We start from the raw sequence: 20,278 nt of genomic DNA on the forward strand, positions 1-20,278 counted from the left end.
TTTTTTTTTTTTTTTTTTTTTTTTTTTTTTGAAAAGCTAATTAATAATTTATTTTTTAATTAATTTAGACGTTTAAGAATTCAGCATATATGAAATATTCATTATGCAATTAACAAAAAAAGAAGAAATAAATAATATAAAATAGAATAAAATAAAACAAAGTAAAAAAATATAATATTTACAAAATAAAAAACAACAAAAAAAAAAAAATAAAATAAATAATAAAATAATGAAATAATGAAATATTATAATGTACTATCAATTTTTGAAGTCTATGTAATATCTGGGTTGACAAGATCAAGAAAATAATAAAAATTAGTTATAGGTCCTTTTTTTTCGATAGTTTCCTTATATCATTTAGTTCCATTTTCTTCTCCATTCTCTGTAAAAACAAAAGGTGTAAATTAAATAAATAAATAAATATATATATATATATATATATATATATATATTTTTATGTATATGTGTGTATATTATTATAATAATAATATTTTATGTATTAGTATATTTCTTTATGTTTTTCCTTTTTCCTTTTTTATGCTTACGATGAGACTAGTTGGATGTTCAAAGAATGAGCCAAAGATCTTTTCCATAATTCTCTCGTATAATCATCAAAGAGGATCATTTTAATTTTTTTTTCTGTGATTTCCTCCTTATTTTTGATTTTAAATTGTATTTCAATAATACTTTCATTATTATTTACAAATTTAATTTGACTTAAATATTCATTATCATATTTATGAATATGCTTAAGAAACAATTTGTTTGCATTTGAATACCTTTCTCTTTCATCGTATACTTCACTTTTATTAATAATTTCACTTTGTCTTTGTTGACTTTCTATACTATTTGTTGACATTTGTGTTGATAATATTTGTTGATTCGTATATTCAGTATTATTACAAGAATAGTTATATTTAATAGTATTTCTGATTGCACACTTTCTAGCAAAAGGAATATTTTCATCATTAACCATATTATTATTAGATGTAATTCCTAAGATATTATTTAAATATATTTTATCATTTTTAATAACATGATCTTTTGAGTTAATTTGTTCATCATGACTATCTATACTAGATTCTACATAAAGATGAAGATCATTTTTTTCGTCTTCTATAAATGGACTTAGAAATATCCAATGTTTAAAATTAAATTTAAAAATATAAAAATGTTTTTTTGTTAAAACAAAAAATAATAATTTTCTTTTATTTTTAGACTTTACATTTCTTCTAAATATATTGAACTCTTCATCATTGGATTGTATATTACAATTTTGTTGAATATTATCATCTGAATTATTATATTTTTCTGTATTACTAGAATAAGTTAATAATGAATCATGACTATAAAAATCATCTGATATATTATTAGAATAAAATGTATCTTCATAATGATCTTGTCTTTTTTCTATATTATTTCTAATTTCTTCTCTTTCTTTTTTTTTTTCTCTTCTAGTTTTATATTTCATATAATCACTTGGGCTTACTTCTTTATATGCAAAGGTAGATATAAGTATATTTTTTGTATTCATATAATGTTTTAAATTATTCCTAATAATATTATCTTGTATTAAATCAACTCGAGTTTCATAAGTATTACCAGATAAAAACTGTGCATAGCTTACAATATTATTTTGAAAATATTTATTCATGCTAATAAATATATCATATGATTCATAACTTATATAATTATTATTATAATTGATATATCCAAAAATTACAAGATTGTCGTTTATTTTACTTATACATATTCTTGTTAAGTCAACATATTTCCTTTCGGAATATATTATTAATTTTATATCTTTATCTTCAGTTATATTCTCTTCAAAATTGTCTGGTATATAAACCAAATAATATTTATCTACTCCCAAGGCAATAAAATACCACTCAACGCCTAAAAAAATGGAGAAAATAAAATATATGAAAAAAAAAAAAAATTATTTTATATAAATATTAATATAGAAATCGAACACCACCATGTATGTATATATATATATATATATATATATATATATATTTATATTTATATTTATATATATATATATATATATATATTTATATTTATATTTATATTTATATTTATATATATATATATATATATATTTATATTTATATTTATATTTATATTTATATTTATATATATATATTTTTTTTTTTTTTTTTTTTTTTTTTTTTTTTTTTTTTTTTTTTTTCATTACTATTTTCCCTTATATATACTACGGGAGAAAGATGATATATTTGTGTGGGAGTTTTTCTGTCAAGAGATAATTGATTTTGAAATACTATTCTAAGATATATCAATTTATTATAAAAGAAAAGGGAGTGAATTATTGATTTCCTAAATAATACCTTATGAATATACTTCTTATAATTTATAAAATAAAGAATAAAATATTTCAATTTTTTAGAAAAGCACATAAGATATGATAATGTAAATAAGGTATAAAAGAATATTGTATGAATAAAAAAGAAATTTTTTTTATGATAAATATAGGAAGCATATATTGATCCATGGTGTACACTATGAATATATATAAATAAATATAATAATAAGATAATATTATTTCTATAAAAGAAATGGAATAATGTACAATCTACACACCATTTTTGTATTTCTTTATATTGTGAAAATTGTATATATATGATTTTTTGTGTAAAATAATAAAAAAGTTTTGATAATTCAGCAAAGAAATATTGTTCCTTGTAAGATAAAATATATTCACTATTTCTTATTTTATTTATAAACACTCTAGATAATAATTTACAATAATAAAAAAATATATTATAAAAAAGTAACATATTCATTGATTCAACTGCTGTAACATTCATTTTTAATATTTCACTATATAAACGAAAAAAATGTGCATATACATTACAATCATAAAAGCTGCATTGATTTAAGACGTTTAAGAAAGTTTTTATCACATGGTGTTTTAATAAAAATTCTTTAACTTTTAAATAATATTCATTATTTATATTATTTATTATGATACTATAAAAAATTCTTAATATAGCATATAAAACAAATGCTTCATTTATTTCACCCCTATTACTATTAATAAAAATACCTCTCTTATTAAATAATAAAATATGATTATTATTTAATTTATGTTCATATATATTTTCTTTATTATATTTTAATAGTTCACATGAAAATTTATCTAATATTGGCTTATTTACAACACTGTTTTCTGTAGATGAACTTGAAGTACTATAATTCTCAATATTTGAAGACGTATCACTAAAATGATTTTTTTTATTATTATAAATTGTATCATTTGCTTTTTCATTTGTATTTATATAATCACTAATATTATGTACACCATCTTTATATTTATTACTATTATTATATATATTATTATTACTATTTATAGACGTTTTAATATTATTTGGGGATGTGTGAATATTTCCAGACATATCCTCTCCTGTATGCATCAATATTTGTTCTGAATCATAATTTTTTTCTTTTTTACTCAAAATTAGATTATTTGTATCGATATATTCGCCTTGGTTCTTTTTACTACTTTTTAAATATTTGAGTGATTTTTTTTTTTTGATAACTTTTGGAATATCAAACATATACTCAATATTTGTTCCAATTTGATTTTCGACAGATATGTCAAAAGTCTGTTTAAAATTATTATTATATAATTTTTGAATTAGTTTTTTTTTTTTTTCTTTAATAATTGCTAACTCTTCATTTAAAGAATTCAAAATGGATGATACATCATGATGAATATTATTAAATGAATTGTTATACATATCATTCATTTTTTCTTTGTATCCATCTTGGTAATTTTGATAAGTTATATCTTTATATGTTATGTTCATATTTTTAATTTTTTGTTTGATTTGTTTTTCTTTTAATTTCCATTTCTTTATTTTTTTTTCATATTTTAATTTATGGTATTTTAATACTCCAGGAAAATAGTTTTCTTGTAATTCTTTTTTTAATTCTATAAAAATATCGTTTTGTACAAATGTATATAAAATAGTAAAAAGATCTGTCATATAATGGTTTAATAATATATTAACTTGATATATATAATCATTTTTATCATCTTCATTTAGAAAATAAAAATATTGTAAAATTTTTTTTTCTTCCCAATGTTTTTCTTCCAAATCACAAAGATGAAATATATTTGTATCACAATTTGATTTAAATTGATAAAAATAACCACTACAGATATCAGCAATATTAATTAAAAGTCTTAATGTTACTTTTTTATTTTTTTTCATATTATTTTTCATTAATGTTTTAAATATATTATCCATATTACAACACCATGTTCTTTCTATTAATATATCATAATCCATTTTTAACTCATTATATAATTTATCTTCATTTGTTAAAATATGAATAAAATACGTAGAAATTAAATTATTTCTTAAAAAACCTCTCAAGTCCTTATAATGAGAACATATACATAATAACTCTACAATAATTTTATTTAAATCCATATAATAATCCTTCTTATTATATAATGTACCATATTCCTCATTTAGTTCCAACATATTTTTTTTATTTACAATTACATCATTTGTTTTTTTTTGTAATAATATATCTTTTAATAAAAATTCATTCATAATACGTAATAAAGATATAATAATCTGTTCAGTATTATAGCATTCAATAACTTTTTTAATATCTTCATTTTTTAAAACTTTCATATATATCATAACAGAGTAATAATATATTTCTTTCCATTCATCATTAATATCAATAGACTTGTCGTGTAAAATGAAAAATATTTTGTGTAATTCTATCAAGCTGTAATCAGTGAAGGGGATAAAATAAATACATTTTAGTAACTTTATGATAATCTGCGTATTCTTTTTCTCTATACAAATAAAATAAAATAAAAAAATAAAAAATAATATAAAACGACAACAAAGTGATCACATAAAAATTTTATATATATATATATATATATGTGCGTGTACTTATGTATAGATTTATATACTTTTTATTCTTCATATAGACATATCATAGAATGAAAAAAATTACCTAAACAAGTAAGCAAATAATAATTTACATCACTGTTTCTAAACTGCTTTTTAACTTTAATTGTGTATTTATCAATTTCCTTCTGAAAAAAGAATGTTACAATATCTAGGGTATGTTCAACAACTTTGTATAAATATTCCTGAACAACATTATCCTCATTATTATTTTCCAAATTATGTATATTTAACATATTATAATATTTCTGTCCAAATAATAAAGGTAGAATTATTTTTAAATTATTACTGTTATTTAATATATAATTAATATTATTTTTATATATCTCTTCATTGCTTAAAAGTATTAAGAGACCATCTAACGAGGCACTTAACAAATAAGGATTTCCATTTTCCATTTTAATACAAATTAATAATAAATCAATATAATGATAAGCGTTACATAATTCGTATAAACATTTTTCATTGTACTTACACATACTGTTCAAAGTTGACATTATAATATTTGCAAAAATGGAATTATTTGTTGATAATTCTTGAATATTTATATTAATGATACTTTTGATTTTTTTAAAATAAAATTGTGAATGCATTTTATCGTTTATTAGAATATCACAATGTTTAATATAATTATTACATAGTTGGGATACAATTAGATAAGTATACTGCATGTAATTTGGAACTTGATCAAAGTTTTCCTCTTCTCTTTTGTTCATTTCTTCGGTTAAAATCTAAATGGATAAAATATATACATAAATAAATTAATATATATATATATATATATATATATATATATTAATTTATTTATTTATGTATATTAATAAAATAAACTGTTGAGATGTATCCTCATAAATACAAATATATATCATATAATATTTACCTTTAATAAACCTTCGTCATATGCTATTATACAATTTTCTTTATCTAGTGTTAAAATAGATAATAATTTTAAAGCATCCTCATTCAATTTATTTCTTAAAGAATCAATAACTTTATGTATACAATTACTAAAACCTCCTGCAATGAACTTATCTTTGGGAAGGTGGGCTAGACCTTTAAAAATATTACATAGTGTGTCATGCTAAAATAAAGAAATTATGTACATTATATGTATATGTATGTTTGGTTACATAATAATATATATATATATATATATATATATATATATATATACATATATACATATTTTTTTTTTTTTTTTTTTTTTTTTTTATTTATTACTTCTTTCAAGTTAAGTATAGTTGCAGATATTATTTCTTCAAAGACAGAATAAATATAATATTTATACTCTTGATTATTTTGTAAGTTACATAATATATGTAATATCCTGATATTTAAATTATAGTCATTTATAAGAACTAATTTCGAAATTGAATAAATGAATGTACTTCTAATATCTTCATATTTTTCTAAAACAATTAATATTCTATCTACAATTTGATTTATTTTGTTCTCTTTTTCTTCTAAATTTTTTTGTTTTTTTGAAAATAATAAACTTCTAAAGTTGACAGGATCTTCATAACATAATGTAGTTAATTCATTTAATATGTTCACATATTTCCAATATGAATTTTCATGTATTAATATTCCTTCAATTAAATTGAAAACATTTTCAGCATGACTAAAATCATCATCTTTTATATCATTTAATGTGTTTATGTTATTTAAAATTTTATTAATCATTAGATTAACATAATAAGTAATATAACTGAATTATCTTTTTTTGAGGACATATGGTTACAATTATTATAACCGAAACAAGTTTGACAAACTATACATATCTTTTTTGGACTATTAAAAAATATATATATAAATATAAATATAAATATATATATATATATATATATATATATATATATATATATATATATATGTATGTATTTATGAATGTATACCCTATTGTGACTTTATTTAAAATTTATATTTCCTTTATTTATTGAAACAATCAGAAAAACAATAAAAAAAAAAAAATAAAATAAATAAAAGAAATCATAAAATGATACAAATATTGAAATATAAAAAAAAAAAATTGTATTTTTTATGATCAAATGTTATATATGTATACACATTTATGGAAATTGAAAAAAAAAAAAAAAAAAAAAAAAAAAAAAGTGTAATTTTTTTATTAGTCATATATGCATATAAATAAATAAATAAATATCAATATATATATATATATAAAGATATAATATTTTAAACAACACAAAATAAAAAAAAGATTAACTGTTTATATTTTAAATATATGTTCTTATTTATACTGGAGTTAAAAATGTGTACCTAAAAAATTTTGTTCCATTCATTTTCTGTATACCCGTTGTGACAAAAAAAAAATAAATAAATCTATCTTGATCTAATAATTAAATAAATAAATATATATATATATATATATATATATATATATATATATAAGAACATACATTCATTCTTTAATATATTTAAAAAACACTCCATTTATTTGTTTTTACCTTAAAAATATTACCAAGCCTAAACATTATATATATATATATATATATCATTTTGTGTCATTACAAAAAAAATAACAGGTTGTAATATATTACCACTTTTAAATAAAATAATTTACTAAATATTAATATTTTTCAATAATCTTATTTTCCATAACATATATTAAATAATCTTCCATTCACCAAAATGGCTTACCAAAGTATATACATATTATATATATATATATATATATATTTCTTCATATAAGAGTAAAATTATTTATAAAAGAACAAGAAAGGTTTTCTCTAATCCTTCATTTTTTTTAAATTTAAATAATTTTTTATATTAAAAAGGATTTAAAAGTATAAATATTATATCTTTAAAAAGATCAAATATATATATATTTTTCTTATCACAAGTTATATAAATAAATATACAATAAAATTTATACTGTATATTTCTACAGTTGTCTGCGCAAAAAAAAAAAAAAAAAAAAAAAAAAAAAAAAAAAAACACATATATATATATATATATATATATATATAAATATATACATACATATATACATATATACATATATATATATATAATAAATAAAACTTTTTAAAGGTATCATTTTCATATGTCTACTAATTTTTATTTTTTTTATTTTTTTTTTTTGTTAATAGTTGGTATTTATATTTTAAAATTAATGAGTTATTAAGTACATAAAATTTATACCACATTGTGTCTGTATTCTTTTCAAAAAAAAAAAAAAAAATGAACTCCTCAAAATATAGAAATTATATATATGGGGAAGAAAAATATCCTCAATATATGAATAAAAAAATATATGTGAATGCACCGTTAGATTCTTATCATCACATATATAATAATAAATATAATAACACAAGACATGGAGTAATACATAATAGAAATATTGACTATGATAACATACTTATGTCAAATAATGGAATTTGTTTTCCTAATCATTATAATATGAATGTTATTAAGAAGAATAATATAGAATATAAAAATAATTTAACATCTGAAAAGAAGCGATATAATAATAGGAACAAGAGTTATAATAATATACGTGAGATGTATCTTTATCCTTCAAGAATAGAAAAATGTCGTAAAGATAATTTAAATCATATTTGTCGTGACAAAAAAAAAAATAGATATACTTTTCACATTGGTAATAATAAAAATAATTTTGAATTAGGTTCTAATTATAAAGGAATACATAATAATCATCCTAGATTTGCGCAAAAAAATATGGATGAAAATAACAAAGATACTAAATGTATATCAATAAAAACTGTCATAAATAAACCTAATGTAACCAAAATACCATGCATTAACTATGATACTAAAAATTATAATATTAAATTAGGTTGGTGGAACTTTGGAAAACCATTAAAAATATTTTCTAATATTGAAAAGTATAAACAAAATATAAAAGAAAAATATTATGAAAATAGAAAATTCTGTAAAAATATATCATCAACAAATTCATTAAATAAATATTCCAATAAATTCTTATGTAATGAATATTTTTATATTCCAATCACAAATACAAATTATTTTAAAAATAAATCTTTGCTAAACAAAAATTGTAAGAGCTATCCTGTAAGTGATTTTCATAAGGTAAATTTGAGACCAATAACAGGATTTATACAATCATATAAAAAAGAAAAAGAAAAGAAAAAAAATCTACAACAAGCCATTATAAAAATATCCAAAGTTCCATATGTTATTAATGATTATAAAAAAAAAATGTATCAACATAAACATATGGAAAATATAAAAGAATTAAATAAAAAACAAATGAAATTTGATATGACAAAAAATATATATGATAATCCTAATTTAGATAATACATGTGGTTTTATGGCTACAATTTCAAGTAAATATAATGAAGAAAATAACTCAAAAGGAGTTATCATTACATGTCAACAAAATAACATAAAAAAAAAAAAAAAGTATTATATGAATCATAAAAAAAAGGATAATACAATAAAAGGTAACAAACACGTAAATATTAAATTGAACAATAATACATTTGACAAATATAAAGAAAATGGACATACATCTCATCTTATTAGAGATGTAATAACAACATATAGAAAAAAAAAACAAAAAAAAAAAAAAAAAAAATATCATTTGGGAAATAATACATTCGAAAAAAAAAAAAAAAGTCATTTGGGATATAATACGTTCGAAAAAAAAAAAAAAAGTCATTTGGGAAATAATACATTCGAAAAAAAAAATCATAAGAATACAAATTTAGATAATGTCAAGAAATATAAAATTTACTCAACCTACTCAGAAGAGTCAGGAAAATATCACATTACAAGTGAATCGAAAATATCAAATGAGTCTTTAGATAATATACATAAAGAAGAACAATTATATCATACATATAAAAAACCAAATAATAAATATATGATTAATGAACCGATAAAAAGATATAGAATGAAAATTAAAACACATAAAAAAAACCAAAGCAATGAAGAAAATGGAAAGTATAATGAAAATAGAAAATCCAGCTACGAATCATCCTATTATGATAAAAAATATGTTATGAAATGTAAAGAAATAAAAAACAATCAAAAGAATAAGTCATATAGTATATCATCCTTAAGTAGTCAAGTCTCATTAAACCAACAAACAAACAAAAAAATAGATCATGTTAAAAATATTCATCATAAAATAAAACCAACGAATTGTCATAAATATAATAAATATCATGAGTATCATAAATATAATAAACATGATAATACATTAAAAACGTATAGCAATATAAATGATCTCCAAAAAGTAAAGCGTCATGCTGAACATAATATAGAAAGTGATCATAATTCATATACAAATAGTTTATATCAATCTAATTATTTAAATAAAGAGGATGTATATGATCATAAACAGAATGAATTACATCAAAAAGTACCATCCAGAATTTACGATGACAATTATAATATAGATGACGATTCAAAATATTTTTCGGACGATAAAATTTTAAAGGATAATCATAGGTATAAATTTTATTGCGATGAAAATTATTCATGTCAAAAGAATCATAAATATGATTCTAATAAATTAAAAGGTTATGGATATAATTATAAAAATGTTGAAAAAAATAGTCCAAATTATAATTTTTATCGAAATAACAAATTAAAAAATAATAAAATACATGAGAGTAATTTGTTAGAAAAGGAATATGATGAATATTTTCATGATAAATATTAATTTGAGAGTTAACAAAATATTTGGCCATCTTTTATATATAAGATTACAAAAATTATGTGTAAATATTTAATACATAAATGATTAATATTACATATAATGTATATATATATATATATATATATATATAATATTTTTACCATTTGTATTATTATATATTAATGAAAATATTTTAATGTGTCCTATTAATGTGTCTCAAGTTACAGTTCATGTAAAGATCAACTTATTTTTTAATATAATTTTTTTTTTAGTTGCATTTACATTATAGTTTAAATAATTATAAATAAATTAAATATTAATATATTTTGTATAAAATAAAGAAAAAGTGTAATTCTATCTTCCTTTCGATTGTTCCGAAGGTTTAGTATATAATATCTATAAGCTTATATACATATATATATATATATATATATATATATAGTGTAACGATAACATATTATCTAATATATGTTGTATATTATAAGAGTCATATTAACTGCATATGTTTTCCTAATATACAAAAAAAATATATGTAAAAATATAAATTTCAAATCGATTAATTCTCAATAAATATTTAAAGAATGATTGAAAAAAAATTAGACAAATATCTTTTTTTTTTTTTTTCTATAGATTATTTTTCAAAAGAGAAAAAAATATAATTTACACTTATTTTGCAAATATATATATATATATATATATATAATGGGCATTTTTAAATATATATTATATAAGTTCTTATGGCTTCATTAAAACTGTTGATGTATATATTATAGTCTGTTCTTTTGAAAGAATTATATAGATAAATAAGAAAACATGACATAAAATAATATACATATAAATATAACTTTATCCTATTTATATCATAGTTGTCTAGATGATCAAAAAAAAAAAAAAAATAAAAATAAAAATAAAAATAAAAAGAATAATAATGATTTATATATATATATATATATATATATATATATATATATATAAAGATACAAATTAATGTTGGTATTCTTTTATTTGTTTAAAATAAATAATATAAATAAGTATATATTTAATTTTTATATATGGATAAGAAGTTAATTATATATAATGATATTATATTTATAATTAAAAAAGATTTATTGTCATTTCATTATATTTCACAATGTCATATTTATAAGAATGTATACATCAAAAATATAAAAAAAAATTTCATATAATTATCTTGTAGGATATTAAAGATATAAAGCGTGTCTAACATATATTATTATATTGTCATGAAAACTTGAGTTTAAGAAAATAACACAAACGGAATAAGGAATAAATAAAGAATTAAAGTCATAATATTGGTTATATATTATAATTTACACAAATTTATTTAACTACTATAATTTTGAAGTTCAATAAATAACGAATTTGTTTTTTTTTGTTTTTTTTTGTTTTTTTTTGTTTTTTTTTGTTTTTTTTAAATATGTTTTGTAGTTATAATTCCATGTGCATATTTTAAAACAGGTGAAATATATAAATTTTTATATTAAAAAATTAAAAAGAATACTTTTTTTTTTTTTTTTTTTTTTTGTGTTAGTAATATATATTTTTTTAATTAATTGTTGTTACATAAATATTTGTCTACAACAACATATTTATTGTATATAATTTTTTTTTTTTTTCCCTTTTGTTTAATATATGTTTACAAATTGTTTGTATTTTTTTTTTTTATAATTAATTGTTTATTCAAAGATATATATATATATATATATATATATATTTATTTATTTACTTTCTTGTGTCTTTTTCTTGAGAAAAACAACCCTTGGGTTTAATTTGTTTCATACATATATATATTGTCATAATTGTATATTTGTTCCTTTTTGTATATAACCTTAATTTTATTTTATAGAAAAAAAAAAAAAAGAAAAAAAAAAAAAAAAAAAAAAAAAAGTTAATATATATGAAAATTTAATATAACAATATAAATTATTTTAATTGTTAACTATGAAGGACATAAAAAATAAAATTCATTTAAGACAACGTTCGTTATATTCATCATCCAATGGAGATATTAAAAATAATTATGACTATATAAAACATCATGAGTATGATGATAGAATTGATGAAAAATTCAAGAAAGACAATTTTGTAGAAAAAGATGAAAATGAAATTAATAAGATAAATGTAAGAATAAAAAAAAAATCTTTAGGAAACCCAACTTTTCAGGAAAATATTAAGTATAAAATGAATCAAAATATGAGTAAAAAAAAAAAGAAAAATTCTTTTATAAAAAATATGTTAAAAAAAGCTGAAGATATATTATATACCAACAGAATAAATAATTTATACAATAATAATAATGATGATGAGAAGAAAAAGAAGAACAAGGAGGATACATCATATAAATTAAAATCATTATATTTATTGAATGAATATTTAAATGTTGAACCTACTAACAATGTATATTATAGACGTAGAACACCACACGAGACACGTCGTCGAAGTGATTTTAATGGTATTAATCTTAAACCTTTTGTTAGATATAAAAGTTTAAGTATATTAGAAAAAGAAAAAAATAAAAATAAGGCAATCATAAAAATATCTAACGTAAATCCATATTATGTATATAATAGGGCTCATACTATGAAAAATCCTTCTCTCTATATAGATTCAACCAATTCATATATAGGAAATGAAAACCTTCCCATGAACCTTATGAAGAATAACATAAAGAATAATATGATGCATAAAAATAATTACAATGATAATATTTTTCATTCGAGTCATCAAAATATGTTTAATAATATTTATGATACTCCTAATTTTGATATATATAAAAACCCAGAAATTGGAAGAAGAAATACTATATGTTCTAGCATTTCAAAGTACAATTATATGTACCCACAACATTTAAATTTTCAAAGAGAAAATTATATATTAAATGGATATACACATAATATAGATAATCATAATAATAATAATAATAATAATAATATGATTAGTAATAGCTATCCTTTTTCTCGTTGTGAGGATAGAAACGTATCGAAATATAATTCTTCTAATTATCATGAGAAGAGATTGAAGAAAGAAGAAAAAAATAAAAATAAAAATACCATTTTTATTCATTATAATGATAAGAAAAATATAAAAAAGAATAATAGTATAAACAATATAAAAGATTATGATAATAGTTCAAATAAAATAAGAACACATATATCTATTCCATTAAAAAAAAATACAAATCATATGAATCATAAAAAAGAATATAACATGGATCCTAATGTTGATTATAATGATAAGGAACATCATTCCATTAAGGTAGATACAAGTAGACCAATCAATATATCATACAATAATAATAATAATAGTAATAGTAATAATAATAATAATAGTAATAGTAATAGTAATAGTAATAGTAATTATAATTATAATAGAGAAAAAAAGAAAATACATAATAATAAAGAATTATATAATTCAAATGATAAACATCAATCTTTCTGTACTAATTCTTCATATACAAAAAAATATTCAAAACTTAATAAAAGTTATAATGATTTCAAAGAATATCCTATTCATTTTACATATCGAAATGAAAAAAAAAATTCTTCAAAAAATGCCTTCCTTATAAATAAACCTCTTTGTTCAAGTAATAAAAGGGATAATGAATCAAATGAAGAGTTTAATAATAGTAGCTACTCAAATATATGTAGAGCTAGAGAAATGTCTGATCAATTATTTCAGATCGAAAATAATTTGTCAAACAAACAAATAATAAAAAATGTGTTTTCCAATGATATAATACGTTATAGAGATAAGGATCATAACAACAATTTTAAAAGAGAAAATGAGGAAGATCGAAATTTTAAATTGTTACATAATAAAACAAGTAAAAAATATAAAAATAAAAAAAATAAAATAAAAAATAATAATAATAATAATAATAATAATAATAGTAGTAGAAGTTGTAGTGTCATTATTAATAGTAGTAGAAGTAGCAGTAATATTAATAATTCAAGTGATGATACAAAAATGATTAAATATTCCTTATCACCAAAAAAAAACACTCAAATGGAAAAGAAAAAATATAAATATTTTGAAGGACATAGGAATAAAAACAAGACGAATAATAATATATCATCATATAATAATATAAAGTATGAACAAATAAAAGATATGAATTTTCCTTCAAATTATAAGAATAATAAGATTTTACTAAAACAATATAATACATCAGCAAAAGATGAATTACATAATGATTCTTATATTTTGAATGATGATAGTTTGGATAACTCAATAAATACAAAAGTAAAGTATCCCATTTTAAAAACAATCACAATTATTTCTGATGGGAAAAATGATATTAATAAAAAATTAAAGAAACAGGAAAAATATATAAGAGATAATATAAAACAAAAGAAAAAAACAGAAATTAACTTGTGGAGTGATAAACAAATTGTTGCTTCAGAGAATAGTAGAAATGTAAATGAATTTAATATTTATGATAATAAAATTAATGAAAAAAATGATATGGATATAATTATTGAAGAAAATATGAAGAACGATGAAAGAAATAATATTATTAGGAAGAAAAAGAACAAAAGTAATAGTACACAATGTAGTAATATAAATAATTTGGATATACATAAAAATAAAAAAAATTTATATGAATATTCACAAAATTATTTGCATGATAATTTTAAGGTTATAGAAAACGAAGATAGAAAAGATAAATATACAAATAGTTCTCATACGTCAGAAATTTTGAGAAACATGAAAGAAGTACATAATTTACCTAAGCGAATTCTACATAATGATAGCCATGCTTCGCATCATGATAATAGCATATACCATGGAAATATTTCATCAGTTGATTATAAAAAGTTTAATTCAGAAATAGAAGAATTAAATGATTCCAAATCGTTTGGTAGAAAATATACAGGTCGTAATATAAAACTAGAACAACTCAAACATGTTAAAGATGATAAATATAAAGGGAATAATATAATGTTACATAAGAACACTTATTCTCATATATATGATAAACAAAAAAGCAATTCATACGTTAATATAAATAACAATGTCTTAAAAGATAAAGAACATATTAAAAAGAATAATTCTTTAGACAAATCCTTTTCTAAATTAAATAGGAGCAATGTAATACACCCTAGACAATCATATAAAGCTACATATGAAAACAAAAAATTTAAGGAAAGAGAAAAAAGAACAAAAGAGGCTGATAAAAATAACAAAAAAAACAATTTTGTTATACAAAAGTATAATGATTCTAATATTAATAAAAAGGAGTTAGAAACAAGTAACAATAAATTATATGAACACATCTTAAATGAAGATATATTTTATAAAACTAATAATACATTAACATCTTCATTTGATGATAATTCATATAATAAAGGAAAAAGGCAATTAATCGAATACTCAAATAGTATTCATGATGATAAATATTATGATATAAATGAAATAGATAATTATAAAAGGTATAACAGAGGAATAATAAAAAGAAATGACTATACTGATGGAAATACAACTATTAGTACTAATAATTCATCATGTACGCTACATGACGATAATAAATTTAATCATTCTAAACATAAAAATATGGAATTGCACAAAAATATGTTACACTGTAAAAATGTGTCACAATATAAAAATATGTCACAATATAAAAATGTGTCACAATATAAAAATGTGTCACCATGTAAAAATGTGTCACAATATAAAAATATGTCACCATGTAAAAATATGTCATCATATCAAAATATGTCACCATGTAAAAATATGTCATCATATCAAAATATGTCACAATTTAGAAATCATTTAAAACAATATAAAAATACAAATTATAAAAAGGATAATTATCCATTAGTTAAAATATCAAACGGTATAAAAAAAAAATATATATTAAATAATAAAAGGTCTGGTAATGAAATATATAATAAAGCATATTATAGTGAGAATAATACCAGTAGCGAATTATACTCTAATAATACAAGTGAGGAAAAAAAAAGAAACCATAAAGATATTACATGTGGTAAGGATCTTAAGCAGTCTACAAGCCACTATGTGGACAATTATAATTCATCAAAAGATATAAAGGAAAAGAGATTTGATAAGGTAAAAACCAAAATGAATAATTATGTGGATGATAATAATTATATTGAAACAAATGACGATGTGGATGATAATAAATATATACATACAGATAACGATGTGGATAATAATAATTATATTGAAACAGATGACGATGTGGATGATAATAAATATATACATACAGATGACGATGTGGATGATAATAAATATATACATACAGATGACGATGTGGATGATAATAAATATATACATACAGATGACGATGTGGATGATAATAAATATATACATACAGATGACGATGTGGATGATAATATCTCTCTCTATAGTAACAATAATAAATCAGTATACCAATGTACAAAAGAGGATGATGAAGGAAAAGCCTCATATATAAGTAATAGGAATAATTATATTAAATTAAATAAAAAAATGGAAGGAACAAAAGATCATTTATATAATAAACGTTACAATTCTTCCAAAATATCTTCCTATTCGAAGATAAAAAAATCGAATCTTTTAAATTCCAAATTAAAAGATAATGAATACACAAATGAAATTAAGAACAATATAAGATATAATCAAAATAATATTAGTAATAATAAAATTTATAATGATAATAAATCAGAAAGGGATAAATATACTGAGAGAGGATCAAGAGAAGTGAAATATAATACATCGATAGATAATGTAAATTATAAAGAAAAAAAAAACAAATATCAGAGTAATAAAAAATGTGTTAATCATGAAGCATTTTTATCAACACATGAACAAAGTAAATTTTTTAATAACGAAATAAAGAAGAACGAAATAAATGATATAAACATGAAGAATAGTAGAAGCAAATCAAGTTATAAAAAGGAAAGTTATCTTGATAATAGTAAAGATAAAAATTCATCACATGAAAGCTATGAAAATAATATATCGGAAAATGTAATAAACAAAATGGATGGATTTTATAAAAGTTTAACACCACATGAAATTAAGAAAAATATCTATTGTTCAAATATAAGTGAGGAAGAAAAAAATAATTATTTTCCAAGTCAATCTATATTACGTTGTGATAAAACGAAAAACACTTCTACACAAGAGATAGATGGAGATACTATTAATAAAATTGTAAATCATTATGATGAACAATATATAAAAGATAAAAGCGATTTAGATATACGTAATGAGAGGAATGAAAAAGATAAAGTATATAAAAAGTGTTGTAGTTTAAAGCAAAATAGAATGATACAGAAACATAGTTCCCTTGATGAACAAAATGAAGATCATGACAAGGTAGAAATATATTATAAGAAAAAGGAGAATGATATGGATAAATATATAGAACAAGAAAAACAAAAAAAAAAACAAAATGACAATAATAAAATGAATAATAATTTTATTTCATCAGAAGATGTCAATTTCAAAAATAAAAGTGATATAACACAGCAGCATAATTATGGAGATAAAGCTAGTACACATTATAATATAAATGAAGATGAAAAAAAAAACAATGACATAAATAATATGTGTGTTAACACAATATATAGTAATGATGATGAAAATTTATTTCAAGAACAAAAAAAAGAAAATGTTTATTGCAAAAAATTAAAGAATGATTTAATAAAAGATAACTATTCGTTGGATATACAAAATGATAAAACTAAACAAACATATACATCACATAATATTAGAAGTAATATATATAATTATCAGCTTGATAGACATACATATGATTTACAAAATAATTCTAAGAAGGATGAAGATATTTCATTTAATAAGGACAATAATATAACCTTATTAAATGAAAATGATATAGCTTTTGATAAAGATAAAAATATAATAGAAAATAAATATAATAAATTATTATACAGTGATATATATAAAACTGAAGGAAACGCAAAAAAATTGAAGCAAAATAGTTTGTGTAAAATTATTGAAGAGCAAAACAAAAATGATCAGATAAATAATTATAAAAATTGTACACATAACAAGGATAGTGTATATGATAAAGATGAAATAACTATGGAAAAGAACAATATATTAGATAAGTCGTATTATAAGGATATTAGAAATGAACACAGTAACGATATATATCATAATAATAATATTACGTGTCAATCATTGAAATCGGAGAATTATAATATAAATCATTCAAATGTTAACCATAACAATAATGGAAAATATTTACAAGGTGTTGTAGGAATTAATGAAGCAAATGAATATTTAAAGAATCAATTAAATGTTCTATTAAAAGATAATAATCAAATAAATAAAAATGAAAAGAATAATGTTGATGAGAATAACTGTTATAATAATAGCATGGACAAAAGTAAGCATAGTTCAAAAGAAAAGGTTTATATTAATAATAATGATGAGATACCTATAAAATTTGAGAAATTGTACACCTCTCATATATATAATGAAAAAAAAGGAAATATTATGATGGATGAAAATATAGATAAGTATAATGATGATAAGAATAAAGGATCACATTTTAAAGAGGAAAATTTCAACTTGTATAGAAAGAAATTAAGTGATATAAAAAATATAAATGGGAAAAATACTACAAATATAAATAATTCTGAGGAAGTATTATTAAATAAAGATTTAATTAAAAGTATGGATATATCTAATCCGATTAGAGTTGATGAAAATAATGCTTCAACATATATAAATAAAAATATGGATAATAATGTTAGTATTATAAATACAAATAAAAATAATACTATACATAACAATAATTATGAATTATCTGTTGATAATATAAAAAGAGAATTTAATGTTGATAAAACAAGTATACATAACGTTTGTAGTTTAGATACTATTAAAGGGGAAAATGTATTAAAGAAGCCAATTTTAAATATAATAAGTGATGATGAAAATAATAAAAACGATACAGTGAAAAAGGGTATAGAGAATACTAATAATATAAATACAATGAATGGTACAAAAACAAATAATTATATGGTTAATAGTTTTACAATGCCAAATATTTCTAATATAATACATAATAAACATATGTTATATACAAATAGGTTTAATGAAAAAAATAAAATGAATATATATAATTCTGCAAGTCATCAAACCATACTGGGAGAACAAGGAAATTATAATAATTTATTTTGTAATCCTAATATGGTAAATAATGAAAATATCAAAAGGATTTTATATAATAAAGCTCTTACTACTGCAAATATAGGTCACACACATAACAACAACAATAATAATAATATTAATAATAATAATAATAATAATAATATATTATATAATCAAATGAATAATGATCAATATAATATTAATAAAATTAATACATTTGATTATCTAAATAAATATAATAATATGCCCATGGATATTTCTACATTAAATAAATCAGACTATGGGAATCTTCAAAATGATAATCTGAATAATATATGTATACTTCCACTGAACCCTAATATACAACAACATTCATTTAATTACAATATGAATACTGGTTATATACCTAATAATAATTTTCTTTATAATAATAAATTATGTTATGATGAATCTGGAAAAATTTTTATAAGAGGTGACAAGCCTCTTAATAATGGAGCGATAATATATAATGGAAATAAGTTAACATAACAAGGAATATA

General features: G+C 19.1%; 3 protein-coding genes across 3 annotated transcripts; 2 read left to right on the plus strand and 1 right to left on the minus strand.

The window, feature by feature from the left end:
* Positions 1 to 357: 357 nt before the first annotated feature.
* Positions 358 to 6,647, minus strand: PF3D7_1140900 (conserved Plasmodium protein, unknown function; the record flags this gene model as incomplete). Its single annotated transcript, XM_001348054.2, has 6 exons — positions 358 to 382; positions 546 to 1,896; positions 2,201 to 4,843; positions 5,011 to 5,695; positions 5,845 to 6,045; positions 6,186 to 6,647. 6 exons carry the CDS (start codon positions 6,645 to 6,647, stop codon positions 358 to 360), a joined length of 5,367 nt encoding a protein of 1,788 aa, XP_001348090.2.
* Positions 6,648 to 8,165: 1,518 nt separating this feature from the next.
* On the plus strand, positions 8,166 to 10,637 carry PF3D7_1141000 (conserved Plasmodium protein, unknown function; the record flags this gene model as incomplete). Its single annotated transcript, XM_001348055.1, has 1 exon — positions 8,166 to 10,637. The coding sequence occupies one exon, from the start codon at positions 8,166 to 8,168 to the stop codon at positions 10,635 to 10,637; it is 2,472 nt and encodes an 823-aa protein (XP_001348091.1).
* Positions 10,638 to 12,575: 1,938 nt separating this feature from the next.
* PF3D7_1141100 (conserved Plasmodium protein, unknown function) lies at positions 12,576 to 20,267 on the plus strand (the record flags this gene model as incomplete). Its single annotated transcript, XM_001348056.1, has 1 exon — positions 12,576 to 20,267. The coding sequence occupies one exon, from the start codon at positions 12,576 to 12,578 to the stop codon at positions 20,265 to 20,267; it is 7,692 nt and encodes a 2,563-aa protein (XP_001348092.1).
* Between the last annotated feature and the right edge of the window lie 11 nt (positions 20,268 to 20,278).

Source organism: Plasmodium falciparum (genome assembly GCF_000002765.6).
Source record: "Plasmodium falciparum 3D7 genome assembly, chromosome: 11".
NCBI classification, from domain to species: Eukaryota; Apicomplexa; class Aconoidasida; order Haemosporida; family Plasmodiidae; genus Plasmodium; species Plasmodium falciparum.